Here is a 27186-nt window from a genome sequence, read left to right on the forward strand (position 1 = left end):
AGGTGGGACTACTCTATTCTTCCCGAGAGGACGATCTTGGTCACGATGTCAGCTGCCTTAAAGCCGACACCGCGGACCGCACTCAAATGAAGCTGCCGTTGTCATTTTCTCGAGGCGGCTGAGGTGAGCGGGAGACCCTTGCAGTGTTTTTTTTTTGGCCGCCCCCATCCACCGCCGCCGTTCCACGCGGCCTCCTCTCACGGTCCGTTGACCGCGTCGAGCCGTTTCTCCACGACGCAGGGTGGCGGTGGCGGTGGTGGTGGCCGCTGTTGGTAACGGACGATGGTCGTGAGTCTTCCTCATCATCAACATCCATGGCGTTGATAATTGGTGTTTTACCCTTCTATCTGGCAACAAAACTGACACCTTTTTTTACAAGGAGTCATGTTTGCATAGACCACAATACCTGCAGTCATAATGCAAACAAAAAACATAACTCGGATAATGTATGCACTGTCCTTGAAGTTGATTGGTCCACACCCGAGACAGCTTTCCTTAGAGCCTAGTCTCACATGGGTTGGACCAGATGACGCCAAAAAGGTGTCAGTTTTGTTGCCAGATAGAAGGGTAAAAAAACAATTATCATATTTTTTACTGGCAAATGAGGTTCCAATGGTGTAAACAATGGCGTTGTTGGTGCCCCCGTAAGCTGTGCGTCGAAAATTGCATTGGGAGGCAGTCTTATGCTTTACCTTTTATCCTGTAACCTATTTGCGCGCGGTGTAACTGTAATTTTCCATTTATGTTCACGTATCAGAAATAGATTTTTAGAATAATAATTGAACAATTTATAACGCACACATTTTCACGAAAAGTCACATTTTCCAGTCGCGTAGGGGGTTGGCACGGAGCCAGGCTCAGGATTCCACCTCGTACGCCTGACAAATCAGATGAGCGACCTTCAACGGCCTCTTAAAAGCGGTGGTGGATTTGATGCTGCTGTGTTTTTGAGTGGTGGGGATGTGATTACAAATGAGCATCCATAGACAAACGGCACTCTGCTGAACTTACCACGAACAGTTCCTACTTATACCTCAGTCCCCTTGTAAGTTGGATGTGCTATGTTAAGGTTAATAAAACAAGGGAGTTTACTCGGCATGTTAATTTTAAAGTATTGTAGGGAAGTAGTTCAATCATTCTTAAGCCATTAAAATAATCTTTTCTTCAGCTTCAAAAAAAACTAAGTGGTCGACATTGCCACTCAATTATGGGAAAAAGAAATACTCTTAAGTAATTGTGAGAATAAAAACTGCACGTTTAAAAGACAAGGTGTTTAATGTGGCAGTTTTGCCATGTAAATTTGAATGGCAGAAAGATTACAGTTAAAAATCACACTTTAGCAACGACAAAACCCCCGTAACTGTTAAGTCGTTTTAAATAAATGAGTGGTTCGTTTACATTACTACTTTTTTTGCTCCCCCCTTTGATCGTGCACTTATAACAGGTTCTCGCGCTGGCCATGTCGGGCCCTCTGTAGTGCAAAACCATCTTTAGCCAGGCATGACTTTCATTGTTTGATCAGACCTCCTTTTGAGATCCTTTGAGATGCTGCCTGGGCTTGAGAGCCCGACAGCACGCCGGCGTGTGGGAGCTGTACATTAAACTTGTATTATAAAAGGCTTCGGTTTGAAAGGGAAGGCGTACGGTATGTATTTTTATAAATCTATATGTGTGTGTGGTGTCAGCGGATCTATTGAAGTTAGGAATGACCGCGTGATACATTGTTAAAATGTCAGTGTTATTGTGACATTTAATTTTAACATTTTTTGTGTTCTCCAAGAAGGGGGTTGCGGCTGTCACGTAATGGTTTGGGTGCCGGCTTCACAATCTGGAGGTCCCGAGGCCCGTGTACCAAGCTGTGGCGAGATGTTAAATACCTCACCTGGTATACAGGAGGTCGTGGATTCGATCCCGACCCTGATGCCTGCTGTATATTTGGAGTTGGCATGTTATTCCCGTGGTCATGTGGATTTTTCTCCGGGTCCTCCCGTTTTCCCCTGCCGCATTGAGAACACTATGTAACACAATTTTTGGTCCTGGGTAGTAAGTGTTATTTCGTAATTGCTTATGCCTATAAAGTATAGAAAATGGCTATAATTCTCCAAAAACTTTGCTTTTGTGATCAGGACAGGGATATTTAGAAATGTATCTATTTTCAATGAGAAAACTGGCAAATTTGTGTCTTTTCGTTCACATGAAGTCAGAAAAAAACAACATGAATCAAAACTAACATATATGTATACTAAAGTAATGCAAAAATTACTACAAAATATTTAGAAGTGAGTAGTTTTTCGAGATTTACGATTTTACTGTAACTCACTTTCACGAATCAGCCCCCAAATGTAGTCTCGTATCATGTTCTCGTTATACTGTCCTTGGTAGCGGCGTACAAAGTCCAGTCTATCCTGGTGAAACCGCTCGCCTTGCTCCTCCGAGTACACTCCCATGTTCTCCTTGAATTTATGAAAATGAGTATCAAGGATATGGACTTTGAGGGACATCCTACAGCCCATTGTGTCGTAGTTCTTCTTCAGTCTCAACCAGCTCCACATAGTTGTGATTGCCCAGGAAGCCACGAACCACTGCGACAAAGCTGTCCCAAGCCGCGTTCTCCTTACTAGTGAGCTTCTTGGGGAATTCATCGCACTCCAGGATCTTCTTTATCTGTGGTCCGACGAAGACACCGGCTTTGACCTTTGCCTCAGACAGCTTAGAGAAGAAGTCTTGAAGGTACTGGAAGGCTGCCGACTCCTTATCTACAGCTCTGACAAATTGTTTCATGAGGTCCAATTTGATGTGCAGTGGTGGCATCAGCACCTTCCACCAGTGGCTCCCACTTAACGTTGTTCTTCCCCACAGAAAACTCGGTCCGCTGTGGCCAGTCCCACCTGTGGTAGTGCGCATTGGTGTCCCTGCTGCCCCAAAGGCAAAGATAGCAGCAACACTTAGTAAAACCGCCTTGGAGACCCATCAATAATTACACCATTTTGAAGTCTCCGATGACCTCCCAGTCGTACTCATCATACTTCAAGGCGTCCAGCAAGGTCTTGATGTTGTTGTAAACCTCTTTGAGGTGCACCGAGTGAGCCAGGGGAAGAGACGGGAACTCGTTACCATTAGGGAGCAGCACGGCTTTGAGGCTCCTGGATGAGCTGTCAATGAAGAGGCACCACTCATTCTGGTTACAGGCGATTCCGATTGCCTCGAACAGACTAGTCACATTGTCGCAGAAGCAGAGGCCATCTTGACGGGTGAAGAAGCTGCAAAAAGGTTGGTAACGCTTCCTCTGATCTGCGACTTGCATACTTTCATCCAACAAGTTCCACTGCTTGAGCCTAGACGTCAAAAACTCGGCATTGGACTTGGTGAGACCAAGATCTCTAATCAAGTCGTTGAGGTGTTTTGGTTGGGGTAGTATGGGTTTCTCTCCTCAGCTCCACCTCTGAAATTGTCATCTGGATCTACAACGTCTTCCTTGCTCTGTGACTTGCTGCTCTCTTCTAAAGATGGCTGCTCTCTCTCCGGAGGAGTGGGTATAGGGAGCTCATGGCAGTGTGGCACCAGGGCGATGGATGAAGGAAGGTCCAGATACGTGATAGCAGGTGCATTCATGCCAGTTGATCGGCAGGTCGTGTGCGATGTGGGGTACAGTGTGGGTGCTCTCACTTCTTCCGTGATGTGTGGTCAGTGTGGATCAGTTGGCCAAATGCTGTCTAGAGAGAGGCGGGCTCTCTGGTGCATCATCTAGTGGGAGGCCCTTCTGCCAGCAGTGCCATGTGCAAAACATTGCGGGGCTGAACCTTGAACAAGAAGGGCAAAAGCGAATGCATGTGTACGTCTTTGTTGATTGTTTTATATACAGGGACAATGAGTGCATTTTGTTTTGGGGAAGGTGTTTCCATCTTCAATGTGCGAACAAATTGATCTTGAACATAGCCACAAACTTGGGGAATTTAAATCGCAAATGAATGTGTTAACAACGACATGTGACGCTGCCTAATGTGTTCTCGCCGTTCGATTTAAATCTACGAAGACATAAAAAAAACAGAAGTTCAGTGTGTAATTTGAAACTCCAACCACATGATTGCTTCGTGAACATAACCTTGTAGATAGGGGCTGATGTATAAAACACAATTTCACATGCGCATTGCCTTTGCACGATGCGGTACAGATGCGGATAAGTAATTGGGAGCATATTGTTTCGTGTTGTGTAGGTTTTGCCATGACACTGGCTTTGAGACATCATGTTCTGCTCCACAATCATGAAATGTTCCTGCAGAGCAAGTATATAAAAATGAAGTGTATAGACGTAGAGCTTTGACGTTTATTAAAATCATACTGGTTTCATTTTGCTCCGCTGTGTCGCGCAGAAACAACATTGCATGTTTTCTTTTGCGCAAGGCTTGTGAGTACATTTGCCGATGTTCTCCGTTCCATACTGTCCAGCGCAACGTGACACATTAATCCACAATAATGCCTTGTCACCGCCGTTTCAACATGCGTGTTGTGCCAATGCATTTGCTCGAGAAGAGAGATGTGGCTTATTTCTTTTCAAGGTGGCTGATGTCATCGTTTTTGTCTCCATCTCTAGAATGTCAACGCTGCCTGTTTCTCACGGGGGAGGGAGGGAGGGGGGTGTGCATTATTCGTGGTTTTTCGTAAATCATGCCGTGTAAAACATAACCTACGGAAATGATCAACAACATCATCTAAAGGATGCACCTCCTGAGACGATGGTGTTTCCGAGGTTTATGAAATGGTCATTAAGCCTCTCCCGCTGACTTTTTTTTTAAATCTTAAACTGTTATTTATTTTCAGTTAGTTTCATGCTTTTATTTGTTTGACCCGTGATTCAGTAATTTGAGGTTCGGTTAACCTAAGCGCCACTGTCTGGCAAGTGGCCTTTGTGACTGGCCCTTGTCGCATCGAATTTAAGAGCATCGCCACGGCCTACCAAATGCGAGTCAACAACTGTGGCATCTGCCGGAGTTTGCAAACACGGCTCCGGAATTCCAATGTGTGCCACAGAGATTGCACAGAAAAGGTAAACAAAGCGTTTCACCCCCCACGCCCCCCCTAAGATTTAGTGTTTGGGAAAGTTTTTGTGTAACTTATAGTTGTGGGTACCATGTTCCGCCAATTTGATTCTTGTTATGAGTTATGAAACAATTGAGTGGAGTCTGGACTGTCAGTCAGTGATTCTCCCACGGACAACTGCGTATAAATATATTTAAACATGGAGCGCTTCCTTCGCTTATAAATTATTCAGACGCGTGGCAGATGTGTTATTCTTGGTCCCCTGTTGTGCCGTGGCTTAAAAAGTCATCACTATCACCCAAGTATAGATTTCCCTGATTACAAAGCTTCCTAATCCACCACCCTGCAGAGCTCAACTCTCACGTGTGCTTCACGCGCTTGCCTTCTTACTGTTGTCTGTCTGGCAAACTGATTTGCATATCTATAAAGTTATGATATTTCTTGTTTTCGAACGGCTTGTTTTGTTTAAAATTGACAATTATAGTTATTTGCAGCCAAAACAAATGGTTGCTAAATGACTGAAGTCACCAGACACGAGGCACGGGAACCATGAAATTATGTTGAGATTGGCAACAAACGCTGTTGGGTGTCGGCTAAATGTATAGGGTATTTTAGAAATTTCGATTTAAAGCTTTCGTGACTGCAGGGATTCATCTTCTTGGTTCTTTCGGTAAAGTCACGTAGAAGGGAAGTAATAAAATAATACAAATAAAACATAATAAAACAATTTATTATGTTTTATTTTTATTATTTTATTACTTCCCTTCTACGTGACTTTACCGAAAGAACCAAGAAGTATTTTAGAAATTTGTTTTTTATATAAAGGGGATGCCTTCCATGGCGTAATGGTTAGCGCACAATAGTCCTGCAATCCAGATGTCACCAATTTGTTCCCTTAGGCTTGACAGTCGAAGCAATGGAGTGGTTGCTTAAAACCCCCACCCGCCTCTGTCCACCCCATGGAATGAATGAGTAGACCACATTCATTCGATGTGGAGATCGCGTGTGGTGAAGTATGGGTACTCCAACCTCCTCGAAGTCATCTGGCCAGTGTGGAAGTGTAGGCCAAAACACTACTTAGTGGAGCCCGTTTTGCCGGCAGCGGAGTGAGCAAGACATTGCAGGGCTGCACCTTTACCCTTTTCATAAACTTTACAAAACTACACATCGGATCTCTTTGTAGACTTGGACTCTCTTTGAAATCCCCTCTACTTCCACTTGACGCACAGCCACTCGTCGTCACCCCGACACGTACTCACGACCCCTCGACACGTACTCACGAAACGGTCACTGCATTGCGTGCTTTTCATATGCGCTTCTGTGGCCGTCTGGAACACTCTTCCTTCTGATATTATTAAGCCACTGGAGCTATGCACTTTTAAATCTAGATTGAAAACTCATTTCATTAGAACTGCTTTTTGTCTTTAGTTTGTTGTCCTTCCCCTGAACCGATTGGCTACGTACGGTGCAAAAGTACATACTTTATATAATGTCGTCTATATTTGTGTTGTTTTATATTTTTCTGAGTACTATTTGCTTTCTGTCCTATGAACATTGTTTAAAATCCCCGGGATTGTTGTGGCCATCTTGGTGGTGGTGGTGTTCAGCGTGAATGTCAATCGCTCATAACAAAGATAAAGATCCCCCAAATAGCCTCTCACAGACTATTGGGGCAAGTCTTAACGGCGAGCGGCCTATTGATGCTGGCACGGCACACGAGGCAGTGGGTGGCCAACACCACGCCCGGCCACCTTTGTCTCCCGAGCGATGTTGCATACACCTCGCTCGTAGCAACACGCGTGTTCACGGTCAGCATTGTTGCGTCGCAACTAAAGTCGCATGCCCTGCACACAACATGCGTGCAACATACGCATGTGCGTAGACGTAACGCGCGGCCGCGGCGCAGCGCGGCGCCCCCGCGATGCCGTGTCCCGCGTTGCCCGCGACGCCGTCGACTCCGGGACACTTGGCCCGCAGTTTCAGACGGGGGCCGCGTGGCCCCACGTCGCGGAGACCATTAAATGCTCGGAATGAAAATCGATGGGACTCGCGGCTCTCCGCGAGGCGCTCGCATTTGTGACCCCGCGGGAGCCCCAAAGTATAATTTCATATCCAGAGTGACCGTGGTTGCAATTCGGCGTGGCTGCGGTGTGCGCAGGTTGGTCCGTAATAGCTTATTGCTGTCCAACTACGCTCAGTAATGGCTGTATTTGGAGAGGTATTGCCATGAAGCCGCGTTGAAGTCCAAGTGTAAGAATGTATTTTCGGCTGCAACCCTGCAACTCGCTTGCTTGTGCCAATGCCAATAGAAGGGCCTCCACGAGATGGAGCTCTGGAGAGTCTCTCAAGATGGTGTTTTGGCCTACTCTACCACTCTGGCCAGATGTCTTGGAAGAGAGGTGGGGGTACCCACACTTTACCCCAACGCACGTGCCCCAAAGATCAACTAACTGTGTTAAACACATTTATTCTGCCGGGTGGGCAGAGGTGGAGAGATTTATGACGCTTTCCCTTTTTTTTACTGCAATGCCGGGATATGAAATCTAATTGAGAACCTCTGGTGTTGCTAGTCCAGTTTGCTAAGCATTACATCATGGCAGCTGACCCCCCTCCCCCTGGTATAATGTTAGATGTGAATGTATTTAATTAATGCGCATAAGCGAGCGTGCGTTGGGAAAGATTGGAGGTGAGCACACCGGCTTCTGCCACACTCTGTTGGCATCAAAACCAGCTCCTTAAAAGCAACCTGCCATTTACAATACAACACAAGTGCACTTTAGATGTATACAGCATCTACATGCTGACTACATCCTGAAATGATGTAGAGGAGCAGTGGGAACAATTACACTGGTCAACACACTTTTTCTGGCATAAGGTATTCCAACGGTTTGAAGGTAATTTTGGGGTGCTGATTCCAAATCTGGCATCAGTTTTTGTCACATCAGGTTTTTGAGACATCAAATATTGCATTTTCAATAAAAACTGCAAAAGAAATATATTAAATAAATGTGGATATCTACATAAAATCATATTATAAACACACTATCATAAAAATACAGCACCATATTTTAACACTAAAGCAGTCACTGACTCGCAACAACTTGCAATCATAAGTGACAGAGTTAATTTCGGGTAAAATAAATGAAAATGGGTATGCCGAGTATGCCGATAGCATGAAAGATCAGATTTGGAATCAGCACCCTGAAATTAGTCTAAAACAGTTGCAAAAGTCCAGGCCAGAAAAAAATGGGTTTTTTTTTGTTGACCAGTGTTATTTTATAGAGAGAGGCAGTCATAGGCAGAGGAATAAAGAAACACCTGAATCCAGGACTTAGGCAGGGATAGCATTGTGTCTGGGGGAAGGGGGTTGTAGGTGTATATATGTTGAACTTCTTTCGTATCGTACGTAGCCAACCATGCTAATCGGAGGTGCGGGAACAGCAAAGAAGAATGAGCAACCCCTCCCACTCATCCCCAGCTTTGGATTGTGGTGTAATCCAATAGGTGTACCACTTGGGGTTTGAAAATCTTTGATGTGGACCACAGACCTGATGTGACCTTAGAAACAGTGTGGTGGTGGTGGTAGACTCAATAGATTTACGATGAACATATTGTTTCAGTTGCCAGAGTGAAACCTTATGCACCTCATGATTTAATGAGAGGTAGAATGGTCGGTGTAGGGTGGAGCAGGTCATGCTTTGAACCTGGCAAACCTGAGTTTGATTCCTAGCCACGGCTAACATAAGTGGCGAGTGATAGCTGAACCGACAGATTGACAGGGTCTGTAAGTGCTTTGTGTATGTTTTTGAATAGTTTTTAAAGTTTTTGCATGAAACAAGCCAGAAAGAATATCGTATCTAGTGAGTAAAAAATTCTACGTTGGCTTTCACAACCGATATATTGATTGGTGATTAGTTTCTTTTCGGTAAGATTTTGCAGTGATAATGTCATCTTTTTAACACTTAAAACCCTCCACTGCCTGACAGAGGCAGTCAAATAAAGTTGTCACGTGTGCAAACATGCAAATTTATTTCATTTTTCAGCAAACAGGACGAATATTCAAAGCAAACAAAATGTTTACAAATGTTGTACAACATATCCACATTTTGCCAACAACTTGATTGAGTTGTCTCTGTTTGGTTGTAGAGGGTTATAGCAGACAAAAACGTACTCTTATACCTCCACGATCAGACTCTATGGAATGTAGGGTGTGCAGTAGATACTACTGACTCTATAGTAGATATTACTGACTTTAGATACTACTGACTATTGCGTGTAGGGTGTGTAGGCATATAAAACTGATTTGTATATAGGGTTGGTAGGTGTAGGGCATATATGCCTACAAAACACATTTCTTTTCTTTTTGGGGGGGGGGGTCGACAATTGTTGTAAACCTGGTGGATCAACTTATTACTCCTTAATCTGGGGGGGGGGGTGGTGGTCCACTTTCTATAACTTTCATTCAAACCTTCTGAAAGGCTTTTGTAATTTAGTTGATGGACAAATGGAATGCCAGGCTTTTATAATACATATTAGAATATGCATTCAACGTATATAAATATTCATGCTCTCAACCTTTTTCCATGCCACAAATTTGATTCAAAATAAAAAGTCCATCTCTCTTGCATAATAATAAAAAACAATATTCTTACAGTCCGTCAGTCTGCGGCTCTTTTCCGGAGTAATATTTCATAACAACATTTGTTTAGGCACGCAGTCTCTGGAAAGCCCATAGGCAGATACAAAATAAATAAATACATAATTTGTGTATGCAGAAATCTTGACTTAAAGCTTTTGTGACTGCTGGAATTCATATTCTTTGGGTCTTTCGGTAAAGTCACGTAGATAGATTTCGATTTAAAGCTTTCGTGACTGCAGGGATTCATCTTCTTGGTTCTTTCGGTAAAGTCACGTGGAAGGGAAATAATAAAATAATAAAAATAAAACATAATATAATAATATAATATTTTATTATGTTTTATTTTTATTATTTATTATATAATATTATATTTTATTATGTTTTATTTTTATTATTTTATTATTTCACGTTGATAGGTTCAAAGAAAATAACAAAAAACTACGACGTTTCGATCGCAACACAAGTGGTTGTCATCAGGAAAAGGGGGTTAGCTTCTCAAGGCAAACTGTTTATAAAGGTTTGAAATGGGCGTAGCCCAAGTGTGTCAGCAGCATGGGCGGGGCAGCTAATGCTAATGTGAGTGACAGTACACGTAGAGGGCGATGACGGTGCTGGTGGTGGGTTTACACCAATTAAACTGCTGCAAGTAATCACTGCACCTCGCTTTAGACACTCACAATGTTGACGGTGGAGGTTGCTGCTAGAGGTGATGGTACTCGAAGAGGCCCATGACGGCACTGGTGGTGTGCTTCCACGAATAAAGGGATGGTAGTAGTGGGCAGTGATGGTCCCGGTGGTGAGCAATTTAACACAGCACATAAAATTCATTTTTCGATTTAAAGCTTTCGTGACTGCAGGGATTCATCTTCTTGGTTCTTTCGGTAAAGTCACGTAGAAGGGAAGTAATAAAATAATAAAAATAAAACATAATAAAATGAAATAAATTATATATAAAAAATAAAAAAGTAAAAATTATTTCATTTTATTATGTTTTATTTTTATTATTGTATTACTTCCCTTCTACGTGACTTTACCGAAAGAACCAAGAAGACACATAAAATTCGTGATCTGATCCCATCTGTGAAGGATGTGATCCCTGACATGCAATACCCCGGTGTCTACAAACTAAGCTGTGTCTGCGGCATCAATTACATTGGGGAAACTAAGCGGCATGTCTCGGACCGTGTTCGTGAACATAAGGCAGATCTGAAACACGGTAGGACCAATACCTCGGCCGTGGCTGATCATTGTTTTAATGTGGTGGGCTCACATGAAATGGATTTCTCTAAGACGAAGGTACTTTGCAAACCCACTGGCTATCAACAAAGATTTGTTCATGAAGCCATCCATATATACAGACATAGACACAATTTCAACCGAGAAGATGGGTACAATCTCAGCAATCACTGGAAGGATGTTATCAACCAGTTTAAGTCATGACTGGCTCTAATGTTTCCATTTTAGACCTGGCATCCCTTTAATTTAATCGGTGGAAGCTCACCAACGGGACCATCACTGCCCACTGCTACCATCACCACTAGCCGTAGCACTTTATTGGTGGAAGCCCACTACCAGAGCTGTAGTCACCCTCTACGAGTACCATCACTGACATTAACACTCACTACTCCGCCCATGCTGCTGACACTTGGGCTACGCCCATTTCAAACCTTTATAAACAGTTTGCCTTTAGAGGCTAACCCCCTTTTCCTGATGACGGCCGCTTGTGTTGCGATCGAAACGTCGTAGTTTTTTGCTATTTTCTTCGAACCTATCTCCATGACTTTACCGAAAGACCCAAAAAATACAGAGATATGGACTTTTGTTTGTTTTTATGTGATCCAATGTGCTCTGTAATATCACTTTATACACTTTATGATACGTTTTATTTTTACATTGTCTTATTTGACCCACCGCTTTGATCCACTGGGCTAGATGTAGCCTTTCAGCACAATATCTATGCAAACCACAAATGATAAATTCTTACACTCATTATTCGATGCGCGCCATGAGGAGAAAATATTTATTTTGAACCAGTCACTGAATCGTGACATGAGTTATTTTAAAACATGTTACTTTGTGTGCACAAAAATAAATTGGAGGTAAAGGCCAGAAACGACATTACTGTAACAAGCATAAAAAAAACCTTGATGATTAGCTTGCCGTTGTGACCGTATGCTTGGAATTACATTGAGAAACAGAAATGAAAAAAACGTCAGTTTTAATGATTTCAATAATACTGGATGTAAAAGTCGGTGGGCATGGGCAGGATCTGGTCACGGAAAAGGAATGCTGTCCGATGATTAAGAATAGTGACAGAGTGACAGCCAGGGAAACAAAGTGCCTCCTGAGGGGAACGCGCTCCACGGAGGAGATGGAGCTATGAGGTTGGTTCGTGGTGCGGCCGTCGGTGGATTGTTGCATCAAAATGGGTTTGTGAGAAGGCAGAGGCTTGGGGACGCTTTCAAGCCGGTAGTGAAATGAGCAAGGCTGTTGCTGATGATGATGACAACGAGGTTGTGTCGGCTAACCCGTGACCGAATGCAAGCTTAACGTGCCAACACCCTGGTAAACATTGTGTTTGCTCTCGTGTGTATCCAGAAAACACGCCGTATGAATCTCCATTAATTTACAGGAATTCTCATTTTTTTTTATCTTCGAGCAAAAGGAAATCAAATTGCAGCGGGTGTCTTGGGGGAGACATTGAGCATCTGGCGTTATCGTAATAAAGTACAGGCATCTTCTTGGTTCTTTCGGTAAAGTCACGTAGAAGGGAAATAATAAAATGATAAAAATAAAACATCATAGAATAATTCTCACGACTTTTCGACCACAACGCAAGCAGCCGTCCTCAGGTGAAGAACAGGTCTGTCGGGAAGACAGCGTCTGACAGACTCAGGTGAAGAACAGGTCTGTCAGACGCTGTCTTCGCGACAGACCTGTTCTTCACCTGAGGACGGCTGCTTGCGTTGTGGCCAAAACGTCGTGAGAATTATTTTATTATGTTTTATTTTTTATTATTTTATTATTTCCCTTCTACGTGACTTTACCGAAAGAACCAAGAAAATGAATCCCCGAAGTCACGAAAGCTTTAAATCGAAAAAGTACAGGCATTCGAGCAAAACACGCTGGTAGCTGCAAAGGCTCCCGTCACGTGTAGTGAAAGGTCGGATATTAGTTTAGTTGATTAGTTTATTCATCAACTATACACATCGGAGAGCCGTACAGCGCAGCTGTAGAAACCTCCGCCGTGAAAGTGAAGAAGGCAGTATGGGAAAACTAAGTTTAGATGCTTGATGAAACCTTCAAAGTAAAGTTTGTGGCGCGTGTGCATTGGGCCTTAATCAATCACTTAGTTACCATTCAATACAATAAATTATCTTGCAACAGGGATACGCTCCCTGTTAATGAGAGAATACCTCTGTAAATTTAAATATTTAGACTCCACCGCCTCAAAGCAAACTTCTGTCGGGATGCTAACGATTGCCAAACAATCACAAGACGTGTCGTTGGCGTGAGCGGGGGGTTCTTTTGCTCAGTCCGTTGTTAATGTTTCACCTCATTCAAACCGGGCCCTATCGAGCACGAGTCACGCAGCACATTTGTGCAGTCGGCGCAAAACCCACTGCGTCTGGGAAGAGCCATCGGAGATTCCCAGCAGCACCCGTTCTCGCTAGGCTCCTCAACTCGGCAGCGACACTGAAGCGGCGATTATTCGACGTTGCTAAGTACACGGATGATTGTCATTTTATAACCGCTTGTGAAAGGTACGTGTGTGTGTGTGTGTTCCTGTGAGCGTCTCATCTTCGAGTTTAAATATAAACTGAATTGATCTGATTATAGTTGTCATTGTGTTGCTTTATCTCTGCTCCAGTTAAATAAAGGACATCAATCAATCAATTTGCGGTAGGAAGGATGTGGGATATGGTGCTGTGTGTGGCATTTCTCTCTCTGTGCCACCGCAACTCCTCCAAAATAATAATAACGGAAATACTATCATCGTCGTAATCATTGTCCACGGTAAATCTACTGCTGGATGAATGCCTCTCTTGTCTCTGCCATCTTTCTTACGATCTTGCGACGTAGCGCTCCACCCGGCGCCTGCACACGAGCTAATTCCGTCGCTCCATCTCCGCGGGCGTCCTCTGGGGTGCTGTTCCGTTCCTTGGCCGCCACACCCATTTGTTATTCTTGACCATCGTCCAACCTGCCTTGTTCTAGTTTCCTGCTCAAGCGCACTGAGTTTTTTCCTCACTGGGGTTTAACGATGCCGCTGGGCAGGCGCGCGTCCTCCCCTGCACGTGTTCCCTTCTATGTCTGGCTCGTGTCATTCCAAAACGTGGATCGTTCCACGCGTTTTCTTTCTTTTCCGTGACGCGTGCCCTCTGCTTATTTGCACAACTCTTCAGTCAGTCGGGACACACACACACAACAACACAACAACAACCAGATTGCTCAAATATTCATCGGTCCAAGCCTTATTTCTTTAAAAAAAAAAAGCGCACTGTACAATGCCGTGGAAAAACGTGCGTAATTTATATAAATTATGATTACTATTCACCCTCTGTTGTAAAAAAAAACACGCAGGTTCCCTTGGCGCTCGAGCAAAGTGTGCGATGTTGCCTCCCCAGGTGCGTGCGGTGCGACCGCGTGAGCCCTCCCGGGGTCCCACGGTGACGTCCCTGCGCTGCCATGGAGGTGAAGGAGTTGCGTCAGTACCACTCGCTCTCGCAGAACCGTCCGGCCAAGGAGTGCCAGTACTCGATCGGCGCGCCGAGCCGCGACGACCACCACCTCCACCACCAGCAGCAGCTGCAACAGCAGCAGCAGCTGCAACAGCAACAGCAGCTGCAACAGCAGCAGCAGCGCGCCGTGCAGCAGCAGCAGCAACAGCAGAGCTCGTGCGGCGAAGAGTGTCTGGGTCACCCGGGCGCCCGCGCTCGTCACCCCTACCCCCCCGCGGGGGACTCGCTCTACGAAGCCGATGCGGGGTATGGGCTCTCCTCCAGGGACCCCAACAAGTACGCCCGGCAAGGTGAGAGCCGCTCTCGTGTTACCGCGCTGACGCCGACGCAGATGCGCGTTCAGCTGCCGCCGCGACCCCGGCCGCGCTCTGACAGATGAGCTTCTCTCAGCCTTGCCGTTAACCCTCGAGTCCTCCCACCGCCCCCGTTCCCCCGTCCCCCCTCGAATAATGAATTTGACGTCTTTTAACGTTGCGCCGCGGGCAATGATGTTTGGGGGGTGAATTTTAAAGGGTTGGCCTCTGCGGGGGGTTTGTTCAGGTGCCCCCACGTGGTGGAAGGTGTGTTTGCTGTGCTGCTTTAGCGGCGGTGTAGCGGTCAGCGTGCTGCGCCACGAACCCGGCGACCCGAGTTCGACTCCCGCTCACGGCCGACACCAGAATGACGATTGTCGCAACCGGTCCGGGGCCTCCCCTGGGTTGACTCAGCCTCAAATAAGTACCTGGTGCGGTCTGTAAACATCGACGTTGGGGAGACAAAGGCCGCCGGTCGTGGTGTTGGTCACTCAACCCCACGTGTGCCGTTTCCGGCCTGCATAGGTGCTCGCTAACAGCACTTGCCCCAACAGTCCGTTGAAGGCTATAAGGGGGGGTTCTTTTTTTTGTTTTGCTTTCGCGGTGGATCTCTGGGAAGGTGCGTGCAATTAATCCTGTTACCCGTTAACATTATCTCCTTTTTTGAATTCAAGGAATTGTTGATGAGAGCGTTAACCCTTGTGTTGAGGTCAGGCCCCAATGTCCCCCACTCGCCCTTTCCCCTCCCTTTGCCCTCCTCTTTGTGGTGGCGTTTCCCAGCTTAGCTTCAGTCTCTGCATCCATTCAGAGCCTGTAGAATGATTCATTGTCGATTGGGATCATTTAAATAACAAAATGTCCTTTTTGTTGCAACAGTGCACACATTGTTACTTTATTTTTGGGGATTTTTTTGTAATGCTTAGAATTAAAGCCACATACGTGCATTTAGACATTTTGGGGATAATTTGTTTTCTTTATATTTGATTCAACGATTAGGGATAATGCTATTGTTCACTTGATGAAAGACCGTTTAAAACTTTCTACAGAAAAGCATCTCAATTATTTTTCAACTAAATTACGAATGTGCTGTTATTTCTTTTTTCATTTCATCAACACAAAAAAAATTACACTGCTGTTTCAGTGGAGAGCCACTCTGCAATTTGCTCCTGCAGTGAAGCTCTGTTAGGTTACAAATCAACTCTGAATTATAATTATTTCCCCATTTAGTCGACCACCAGATGTATCCACCCACTCAGTTTTAAATCGTGGAGAGGACCACATGTGCGCGCATGATTGTTGTTAAAGAATCCGGTTCTAATGTGTTCATTGCGGGACCGGAAGCCATCAGTCAGGTGTGCGTGTGTATGCATCTCAACGCCGTGGGGAGCCTTTGCGCAGTGGTTCGCACGCCGAGCTACGAACCAAGTGACACGAGTTAGATTCCCGCTCACGACCAACACCGGTGATGGTTATCTGCTGAACCGGTCCTGGGGGATCTCCCCTAGGTCGACTCAGCCTCAAATGAATACCCGATGCGGTGGGTAAAACATCGCCACTGGTGAGAGGCGATTTGGTGCTGATCACGCACTCTATCGTGTGCCGTGCCGGCCTTCATAGGTGCTCGCTAACAGAAACGTCCCCTTACAGTCTGTTAGGGCTATACCTGGGGTGGGGGGGGGATCTTTGTCTTTGCTCTTAATGCCACACCGCCCACGTGTAAGCTCTCAGAGCGTCTTTAAAGCTGCTCGACTACAGCACGGACCGAGCAGAGTGTTTGACTCACTTGTGCAAGGCGATCCCCAGGAATGGTTTTACTGCTTCTCAGCTCGTGATGGAGTTGCGATGGGGCTTTGCAGAAGATTTTATGGACGAGCAATCTGGGCGTCCTCTGCATTTCCTTGCCAGTGCTGACTTCCGCTATCAATGGAAAGCTCCAGCTTACCACCTGCCCGTCCACTTTGCTTTTACTGGGTAAAAAAAAAAACACGTGCAACATTAAAGACATCGCGTCAACAACTCGGGCGAAAGGTGCCAGGGCAGATCCTCATGTCGCAATTTTTGAGAGATGGATTGTGCTGTGGCCGAAACGTCGTGAGAATTTTTATTTTTATATGTTTTATTTTATTATTTTATTATTTCCCTTCTACGTGACTTTACCGAAAGAACCAAGAAGATGTAGATGGCTTCGGGGTGGGAATCATTCAGCAGTGGATTGATCATGGCTGCTGCTACCGATGATAATAATGACTGGCTTGCAGTGCAAAGACAAAGATTCCGCATGGAGCCATACACACTGTCTAAGCAGTGGTTCTTAACCTGGGCTGCACACACGCCCTGTGGATGCGAGATGCCCTTTCTGGAGGTGCGAGACCATATCAGCTTCTCACTTTCAAGGCTGAGTTGACCTAGGGGAGACCCAGAACAAGTTTCTGATGCCACTTGCTACTCGTGGTGACCAGGAGTTGAACTTGGATTACACTGCTCCGCATAACAGACAAAAGATCCCCTCTCATTATTCAGTCGTATGAATTCACGCAAGACACACTGCCCCTTGGCCCATTGCCAAACAAATCGAACGAGAGAAACACCTCCGTTCACGTCACAGCAACTTGTCACCAAGGCGCGTCTCTTTGTTATGAGAATAGATTGGAGCATAATCCGGTGATTAATTCAAGCCGCAGATAAGATGACACGGTGATCTACTCGTTTGATGAGAATAGCGGTCCTCAGAACCCACAAGGGGACCGGGACAGACAGCTCAACATCGCCACCGAATGTTCGTGCTCTCAGATGTGGCGCGTTCCCATGCGACCCCCCCAGAGTGGGGTTGAGAGTTGTAACGCTCCCGCACTGCCGTCATTGCAAACAGACACTCCTTGCACCAGCTGAGTATTTTCGCAGTTGAAGGGTTAACACAATTTAGATCTGCTCTCTTGATGCCGCAGCTCGCATAATGAAGACTGCTGCTCACCAGTCGGGACCACGTATTTTTTCGCTTTCTCTTGGCCAATTACACTGTTGTGACTAATTATTACCCATTGCAAAATAATAGCTCCCTGTTTATAAATGTAGTGTTTATCTGCATAGCGTTATACCCACAATATCCATTTTGTACTATTTTATCACTGTGTGTGATTTCATCGGGCTCCACTATGTCAATATGCAGGGGGTCTCCACACAGGTTTCAGCCTTTATTAAAGAATTATAATTAGCCGTTTTGAGCCTGGTTCATAAAACTGTACAAGACAAAGATCCCCCGTATGGCCTTCAACAGACGGTTGGGGCAAGTGCTGTTAACGAGCACCTATGGAGGCCGGAACGGTACACGAGGGGGTGGGTGGCCAGCACCACGCCCGACCGCCTTTGTCTCCCCAGCGGCGATGATAACACACCGCACCAGGTACTCATTTGAGACTGAGTCGACCTAGAGGAGGCCCGGGACCGCTGGAGATAATCATCACTGGTGTTGGCCGTGAGTGGGAATCGAGCTCGCTAACTGCTACACTACCGCTCCCCCACTACACGCACACTGACTCGTGAGAATATCGTATGTTATGGCTTCTCATCCATTCGAATCCTCCGTGTGGCGGCCAGGGCGTTGGCGTTGCCACGTGATAGTCGCAGACTGTGGCCTCCCTGAGGTGCTTCTGTTACTTTGCCGGCGAAGGTCAAGCGAGATGTTTTTTTCGGTTTTAAAAACAAAAATTTGAGCGTATTCTTAAAAAAAAAATGCGGTGCCCCACAATATTTTGACGGCGCAGTTCAAACTGACGCCGATTTATTTCGCGGAGGACACCTGCATATACGGCCAATGTCATTGGTTATTTTTTACCATTTGCTTAGAAACTGCGCACAGTTATCGTGTGTATATTGCGGAGCTGCGTGCGCGGCGGCCTGAGCTCGATTCCCGCTCGCGGCCAACAACCGGCGACGATTATCTGAACTGGTCCTGGGCCTCCCCTGAGTCGACTCAGCCTCAAATGAGTACCTGGTACGGTGTGTAAACATCGCCACTAAGGAAACAAACGCGACCGGGCGTGGTGATGGCTACCCACCCTCTCGTGTGCCGTGCCAGCCTTCATAGGTGCTCGCGAACAGCACTTGCCCCTACAGTCTGCTAAGGCTACGCGGGAGAGCTTTATTTGCATTCTCAATAATTTACTTCTGAATAATCACCTCTACTGCCTCCTTAGCTGTAGTTTGTTTAATGTGATAATGTTCATTGCAGACAACTACACACCAATGCATTCATTTGGCGAATCAATATATCTGTCCTAAGCCAGGTTCTTAAAGGGGTATTTATATATATATGATATCAAGATCCATTCAAATGTTTCATTTAGAAAGGAATCCATCCGGATTACTAGATTTACGTTTATGGCTGTGTTCATCTCGAGATCACAATGTGCTTAAACATACAGATTGAATTAAGTTCCAGGGCATCCTTCATCTGAATCTGTCGGAAGAGAGCGCCTCTTGCCCGGAGCTCTGCGCAGAGAATTGAGACCGCCGAGTTGCGTAGCCAGTCTCACATACGAGCCACAGAGCAGTGGCATGGCATCATGCGTTTCCCCTAATCGTTTGTCAGTATCATACATTGTGATGCTATATCATTCGACATAGCGGAGCTACAGAGTCCACAGTGCCGCACAATCTGTTGTACTGTTATACAACCACGGCTATGCCCCCCCCCCTCTCCCGCTCACCTTCTCTAATATGTGTGGACCAACACGGTGAAGAAAAGTTAAATAACCGCCACAAGCTACCACGGCGTGGTTCTCATCCAGCAGTGGATTGGTACACGCAGTATAGCATTCACATATCTCAGCACACAGAACCTGTATCGCCGTGTATATTTTCGCCATTGTGCTACTCAGTTCTACCGATGTGCTTGCAAAGTGTTGGGAGCGAAACATCGGACATTGTGTCGAAAAGACGCCATTACAAACGCGCAAGCTCAACCGAGAGACAAATGTGTGTACCGTGTTAAAATGCTGTCGCTTTCACCAAAAACATGTTTAGGTTACACATGTGCTCCTTTTGCTTTTGCTACCTCCAGAACTGTTTAAATAAAAATAGATATTAATGATTTACAATTTTTAAAACCCCCATTAATTTAACCATCAATTGTGGCGATCGATATCTCGTCGTGTTGAGGTTTGCCACCAAAAAATTGATGCACTGCATTGAATTGATATTCCATTAGTCCCAAAAAGTTTTCCAAGTAGTTTAAAATGCATTGAGTAAAATGTGTTGGAGATGACTAGATTCAAGTTCCAGCAACCTTTAGAAATTGGTTAAGCTCCAAAGAAGACGGTCTATAGATTGGTATGGTGCTAAATTGCTAATCTACACTTCTTGAAATTCTTTTTGGATTCAACCCAGAATTTTAGGAATTTCGAAATGGAATGTTGAACCTAATTCCCAAATTCCCCAAAGTAATTTTTCTAAAAGAAATTCAGAACCGTTTTAAAAGCTTTTTTGTAAGCGAGTGCACAAGTCATATATATATCTCAAATTTTAAAAGGCTTAGAAATTATGATGAAGGTTTTACATGACAAGCTGACACAAGATTTGTGCATGCTGGCAGGGTCGTGATCCTTTTTTCAATCCGAGTAGCGATATTATTTTAAATTGCATTAATCTTTGTATGCCTTAATGTCATCATTAATGAGCAAACATTCAACGAATTCTCTCCAGTGTTTTGACTGTTTGTGTAGAATATTGCAAAGGGTCAGAGGTCAGAAGACTGTTCTTTTTTCTGCTTTAATTATGCAAAAAATAGGCGGTTTGCTCTTCGCTTAATATTTTTCCTAAGCGCGTGAGATTAATCATTAAAGTGGTAAAAAAAATGTGCGCATGTGCATGGTTTTTTTGTGTTTGCTGTTTTAGCAACGCCCCTTTTACTTTGCAAGTATTTCATTGGCCGTGGTGGCGATGGTTGCGCTCGTGCCAGTTGCACACGTGCGCTAGCAGCACGGTCGAGAGACCTTGACGGAATGATGATGGGTCTCGGATAGCGGCTTTGCCAGGCTGAGCATCGGCGGCACATTGGCCAATGTGGCCGGTTGTCTCGAGGGGTGGGTTCCTAAAAGTGGCGCCAGCGTTGTACCGCATATCGGTTCACATTTTGATCATCTCTTACATGCGCTATCATGGCTTCCTGTGACAGCCAGACAGATGGCCAAAACTCTCTTCTCTTCTCCTTTCAAGTTTCAGGTGTATTTTGTTGAACCACGTGAGAACTCAAGAGACCAGATGCAGTCTCGATTGCAAGAATGACCTGGGGCATTAGTCTGCTAGTAGGAGGCAATTATCGCTATGTATTATCGTATATTCGTATTTTGGAAAGCGTAATCCTATTTGGAAAGTGTTTAAGAAGTTAACTTTGCATTTTATGAATTGTTAATTAATGTTGTGCTGCGTATGAATTGTGGCGACAAGTGGTTTAGGAGATGGGGATGTCTGGAAAGGATAGGTTCTGTCTCCTTGCTGGTTTGAATGTAAATTAATTCCTTGTTAATTGTATTATTAAGGATAGAAGGTCGACTTGCAGGTGGTGTAGACTTCCATTGGGTTCTAATATATTTGCTTGTCCCTAACCAATGTTCAACCACTCGAGTGTCTTCAGCCATGTATTGATAACGGCTCAGTGATGTATGTTTGGTGTGCGGCGTGGGTGGGTGGGTAGAGGGGAGCGGAATAAAATGAGAATAAATGACCTTAACCTCATGCAAGTAGAAAAAACGAGTAAGCTTCCAGTGATCTTTAAGTAGAGTTTTTAAAGTGTCCTGTTACGGCACGGAACCTGCACCGGTGAGACCACGGGTTTACAATTTTTTCCCCTAATTTTATTTTTATTTTGCCAGGTAATGCCCACTCAGCTATATAGCTCTTTTTTGAAGTGACCTGGCCACAAATGATAGCCCAATGCAGTCGGCTTATCCATGGGTAAATTTATAGCAGCCAAATACTCTAAAGATTCTTTGGGTCTTTCGGTAAAGCCACGTAGATAGAAACATAATAAAAATATATTTAAAAAATACTCTAAATGCACGTTGATGTTAAATGTGGAGGGAAAACCGGAGGAGCTGTAGAAAGATCTATGCAAACACAGGGAGAGTGAGAGACATGGAAACTCCAAATACACTGCAGGTTTCATGGGTTGGAATCGAACCCACGACCTCCTGTATACCAGGTGAGGTAGTTAACATATTGCAACCGCGGTGTTTGAATCTGGGCAGCCATCCATCGTCAAATTTTATTCTCAAGTGTAGCAAGTTGCTGGTCACAGTCCAGTCTTTACCAAAAAGAAAATCACGTAAAATAAGATTGTGCATTTTTTGGTTATTAAAAAATATATATATTTCGATTTAAAGCTTTCGTGACTGCAGGGATTCTACTTCTTGGTTCTTTCGGAAAAGTCTTCTACGTGACTTTACCGAAAGAACCAAGAAGATATATATATTGGTGTGTCATTTGACAATCTCATAGCAGAAAGTGTGGGAAAGTGCGACCCCTATTGTTGAAATGCGAAAAATGCCACTTGACGCATTTTCCAGGAGAAAGTCCGGTGAAAAACTATGCTGCACAACATGCGGTGCACTGCTCACCGAGATTTCCAAATTGATGTACCCTCCATGCTCCAAAGCAACCTCGTTTTACAAAACCAAACTTTGCTGGACGCCTAACCTTCCGTGAATGCAATGCCCTGCTCCGCGGGAGCTATATCGCAACCAGCAAACTCTGTTTGAAGTTCATTCCCCGTTCACTGGTAGCGCACAATCCACTTTGAATAAAACAATGCTTGTGGATCCGGTCGCGCCGTACATTTTTCACAATGTACATTGTTTACGTTGTGCCATAAGAACACACAAATAATAATCCCGTGCGTAGAAACGATGTGGCGCCGTTAAACGTGCGGGGCGTGATGCATTGCACCGGAAAGCACACTAGCCGCTAATTATATAAACATGTCTCGTGAATTAATGGATATTGCACGCTACTGGAGGCTGTGGGCACTGGGGTTTGCGAACCTGCAAATTGAAGAGTAGGAAGAAGCAAAGCATTCGAAACGATTCCTCGGTGCACGTTAATGGAACGTGTTGCACGCAGATTGCAGCAAGTCCACCAGCCTACACACAGCCAACGTCTCCTGCACACGGCTTCAGCGAATTGTCCTTTATTTGTACTGTTGCTGTTGTTTACTTTGATCGCTACGGTGGCGAGATGTTAACTACCTCGCCTGGTATGCAGAAGGGTGTTGGTTCGATCCCGACCCTGACGCCTGCTGTATATTTGGAGATTGAATGTTCTCCGGGTCCTCTGGTTATTTCCTCCTCATTTAGAAACATGTGTTTAGAGTATTTGGCTGCGAAACATTTCCACGCGATAAGCCACTTCGTTGAGCCGTAATATGTGGCCCGTCGTTTCTGAAAAAGAGCTAAATATCTCAGTGGGCCTAATCTGACAAACAAAAAATTGCTTACAGTTTATTTACTTGTGTTAATTATGCATGCATGTTATATGGGCTTGGGCTGGACGTTCGAAGCGATGACCACCTGTGGTCAAGAATAATGATATAGCGAGAGCCAAGGAATGGAATGCGTTTGAGAGTAGGTAAGCTGAGGAGATGGTGCTGGATGGAATGCTGCATCGCAGGATTGTGAGAGATGGTGACCACTTGTGAAGGCTTTCATCCAGCAGTGGATTGAACATGGCTGACAATGATGATGATGATGATGATGAATTTGACAGATTGGGCCAAATTATACGGACTGATGAGAGTGCTATTACGCATTAGAGATACGTTAATTGAAGGCCAACACATGTGGGTTTATGCTGAGCAGACATTAAATCCTATCCGTTATGAAGTTGTCGTCAATAAATATTGTCACGTACGTTAATTGGGCGTAAAAATGACTGTCACACGGCACAGTTATTTTAATATTTATATTATCGGTTTGTCAAAAAAAAAGCAGACACACACATATACACAATCTGTTCTTGTAACATTTGCTGAAACATTCTGCTCACGGGGATAATGTGTTTGGTCTAGCAACCCATCCACGTGTCAAATCCTGTTGGTGTCAGCACAATTAAGAGCTTGGGTTACACACGTAAGTGTGCAATACATTAGAAACAGCTTAGCAGTGGTCACTTCTGGTCGGAACATTTCTGACAAACGACTCTCTGCGTTGTTCACATAACCATTAAGGGACATTGATTTGGACATACAAAACTCTTTTATCCGTGTTAGCTTACATCAAAAGTGGCCACGTTTCTCATTATCCATTCGACGCATGGCGGCCATTTCTGTTCGTTCGAATTCGGGCCTCGATCTCACAGCTGACAAGTACTCTTTTAGCGCCTCGTCTTCCAGTTGTGAAGAAAGGAAGAAAACGGGGCCGTTTTTTAAAATGGCTTCTTGTCATATGTTCGTTAGCGCTCATGATCATTCAATACTAGTTTACAATCCCGCCGAGTGCTGCCCCCCCCCCATCTGCGGCTATCGTCTCGGATCGCCAGGGGCAGGCGTTGGGGGGCTGCTGCTGCTGCAGCCGGCGCTGTCGTGTGGCACATGGCCCTCGTGGCAATTGAGACTGGGCCCTCGACCACCCATCCACATGCTGTCACTTCAGATGCACGCTAACAAGTTTGAATGTTCTATGTTGGCACCGATCGCCCCACCGATCTCCCCCCCCCAACACTTTTCTCCTCCGAGTTCCGTTTCAGCTGTGCAAACAGCGACGGTTTCTGTAAGAAATGTTACACGTGCGGTAAACTGCTCGCTCCACTTACTGTCAAAGCACAATCATTTTTTTTTCCACGTGAAACCTGTTCCGAGTAATCGCTCAAACTTTTAGGAATACATTATTTCTGGCACAAACGAAATGCATCCCTCTCCACCGTGACGCCGAGGAGGATTTCACTGTCCGCACATCTGCCGCCCAATTTTAGCCGTGTTTTGATTTGGCGTTATATATATATATTTTTTGGCGCTTGGCCTTGCTTGGCACAGTGTATACAGTTTGTACGATTAACCATTATAATTGAATGCAAAGTGGCGACCGTTGTTTGACAACTTGTCTGCCAAATGAGCGGAGTCATTTGGCCATTCCGAACAGCGGTTCCGCTGCTGATCGACACGCCGTGCTTTGCCAGGCCAATTAGAGAAATTACATCTGTTGTGTGCTGACCAAGATTGTGAGTAGATTGACATGATAATGATACCAAAATCTGGTATCGCCAGAAACAACTTGCCCAAGCCAGTGTTTTAATATGAAATTAAAAATCATACTAATTTGAAACCTGACTTATTCGAGACCTGTGCGTCTTTAACACGCACCAACCAATAGACTTACAGAGAGCCACTTTCTCAACGTGATTTAATATATGTAAAACAAAACTTCTACAGCATTCCAGTCCAAGAAAAGCTTCTTTCAAAGAAGAATGTTTCTTTTTTCAATTAAACATTGTGCTTTTTAAAGACTTGGCATGTTTTATACAAAGCGTCTAAGAATTCTCAGCAAATGTCCTATAAGGCGTTACCCAATATTGACATGCAAGCATGTTTTTTTTGTCAAAAATACAATTTCCAAAAATTATTTTAAAAAATAACAACCAACCACCACCAGTGGACTTGCTTTGCAGAGTGTTTCAATTTCACTGGGTCCCAGTGTGAGAGCTTGAAGGGCAAGCAGCAAGTGGACCATCAGTGAGCACCTGAAATGGAAAGTGAATATAGAAATGAAAGCGGATTCTCTTTTGTTTTGCTCTGAGGGAAGCGTGCCGACTTCATGCCAACCAAAATACGGCACTGAAATTGATCTCCTTTGGCACGGGACTGTGCAAACTTGCAAGAAAGAAGGGATGCATGTGTCGACAAATCTCTTCCCCCCCTCCCCGCCTTTCCCAAGGTATGCACAGATAGTTTACGCTGTGGTAGCAGTTAGAAGCCACACAAGACCATGGTGGCATGTGCCGACTTCACAAGCTGTGACGGAGAACACATAAGTTACCATCGTGGGATAAGTGATGAAGATTCATATTCTTGGTTCTTCCGGTAAAGTCACGTAGAAGGGAAATAACAAAATAATAAACATAAAACAATAAAAAAGAACCGAAATAACCGAAAGAACCGAAATAACCAATACTAGATATCTTCATCACTTATCCCACGATGGTAACTTATACAATTTATTATTATTTTATTATTTCCCTTCTACGTGACTTTACCGAAAGAACCAAGAACATGAATCCCTGCAGTCACGAAAGCTTTAAATTGATGAAGATATGTTAAACTATTGGGAAATGTCTTATTGTTTTTTTGCTTTAGACTTTTATCAAGCGGGACACAGTGTGTGCTTCATGGTCACCAATCTCAGCGCTATACGGGCTCAAAAATGTGCTTAGCTTCCAAGATCCGATGAAATGTTGATGCTTGCTGAGTGACTCGTGCATCTATCTAGCACAGTTGATATGAAGGTTATCTGGCCAGGCGGCTCCGAGTTGGAGTGAGCGGCTCGCATTCTGAAGGTCAAGAGTTCAACTCCCGGTTCGCGAGGTCGGGGGGGAGGTGACTCAGCCCATCGTTCATCCGGGGTTTAATGAAATAAGTATCCATCTGTGTGGGAAGTCAACATTAGTTCTCCTGTGGACAAACTCGACCCCCACCGCAGGAATGTGGAAATTCCAGCACCTGGCTCAGGCCTATAAATAGCAGATGAGGGACCACCTTAGAGCTTAATTGAGCCGGAAATCACTCCGCTGGGTTTCTTTGCTATATAAAGTTTAGAATTGGTTATATACAGAGGAGAACAACCCTAAATCCACTCGCTACGTGTGACAGCGCGAGGCAAATGTTGCTGGTAGCAATGCCTCAATTGCTGCGTCCTTGAAAGTGTTTTGATATCGGCGAAGAATCAAGATTCTCGAAAGGCAAAACCCCCAGTTGCTCTGGTCCCCAAGGTGAACCTCACTTTCGCCGTGTGTTTGTCTACCCTCAGAGAGAAAACGAACCCTTTGAAATGGAACAAAAAGAAAGCCAGATGACTGCGCGTTTGATTTTGGCTTTGCCATTGTTTGCAGTGTGCCGCAGTCTGTGCTTTAAAAAAAAACGCAGTAAAACGATTTAACGCCAAAAGCAAATATCAAAACAGAACAACAAATCATTTCCCCTGCTCGTGTTATTCTTGTAAAAAAAAAATAGCAACAAAAAAAATTATACAAAATAAATGAATAAATACTATCCTTATAAAGGAGCCTCCACTATGCATCGGTCAAATAGAGGGTATTTGGCCTACTCCTCCACCCTATCACACACGACCTGCTGTTTGGCAAACTCTGGTGTACCCATTGAAACTTGTGGCTGAACAGAGGTTGGTGGAATAAAAGACAAAACAATGATTTTGAACCACCGTGCCGGATGATTGAACCGGCGATCTGTTTTCTTTTCAAGTCCAGAGTCTTCACC

General features: G+C 44.7%; 1 protein-coding gene across 15 annotated transcripts in view; it reads left to right on the forward strand.

Annotated features, from left to right (window-relative positions):
- Positions 1–27186, forward strand: part of LOC144946632 (teneurin-4-like) — a 416480-nt gene that overhangs the window by 104942 nt on the left and 284352 nt on the right. For all 15 annotated transcript variants that reach the window (XM_078875662.1, XM_078875670.1, XM_078875671.1 and 12 more), the window contains one exon: positions 14305–14708. In XM_078875662.1, the coding sequence (XP_078731788.1) occupies positions 14366–14708 (343 nt within the window). In that variant the 5' untranslated portion in view covers positions 14305–14365. The remainder of the gene's footprint in view (positions 1–14304; positions 14709–27186) is intronic.

Source organism: Lampetra fluviatilis, chromosome 42, assembly GCF_964198595.1.
Source record: "Lampetra fluviatilis chromosome 42, kcLamFluv1.1, whole genome shotgun sequence".
In the NCBI taxonomy this organism is placed as follows: Eukaryota; Metazoa; Chordata; class Hyperoartia; order Petromyzontiformes; family Petromyzontidae; genus Lampetra; species Lampetra fluviatilis.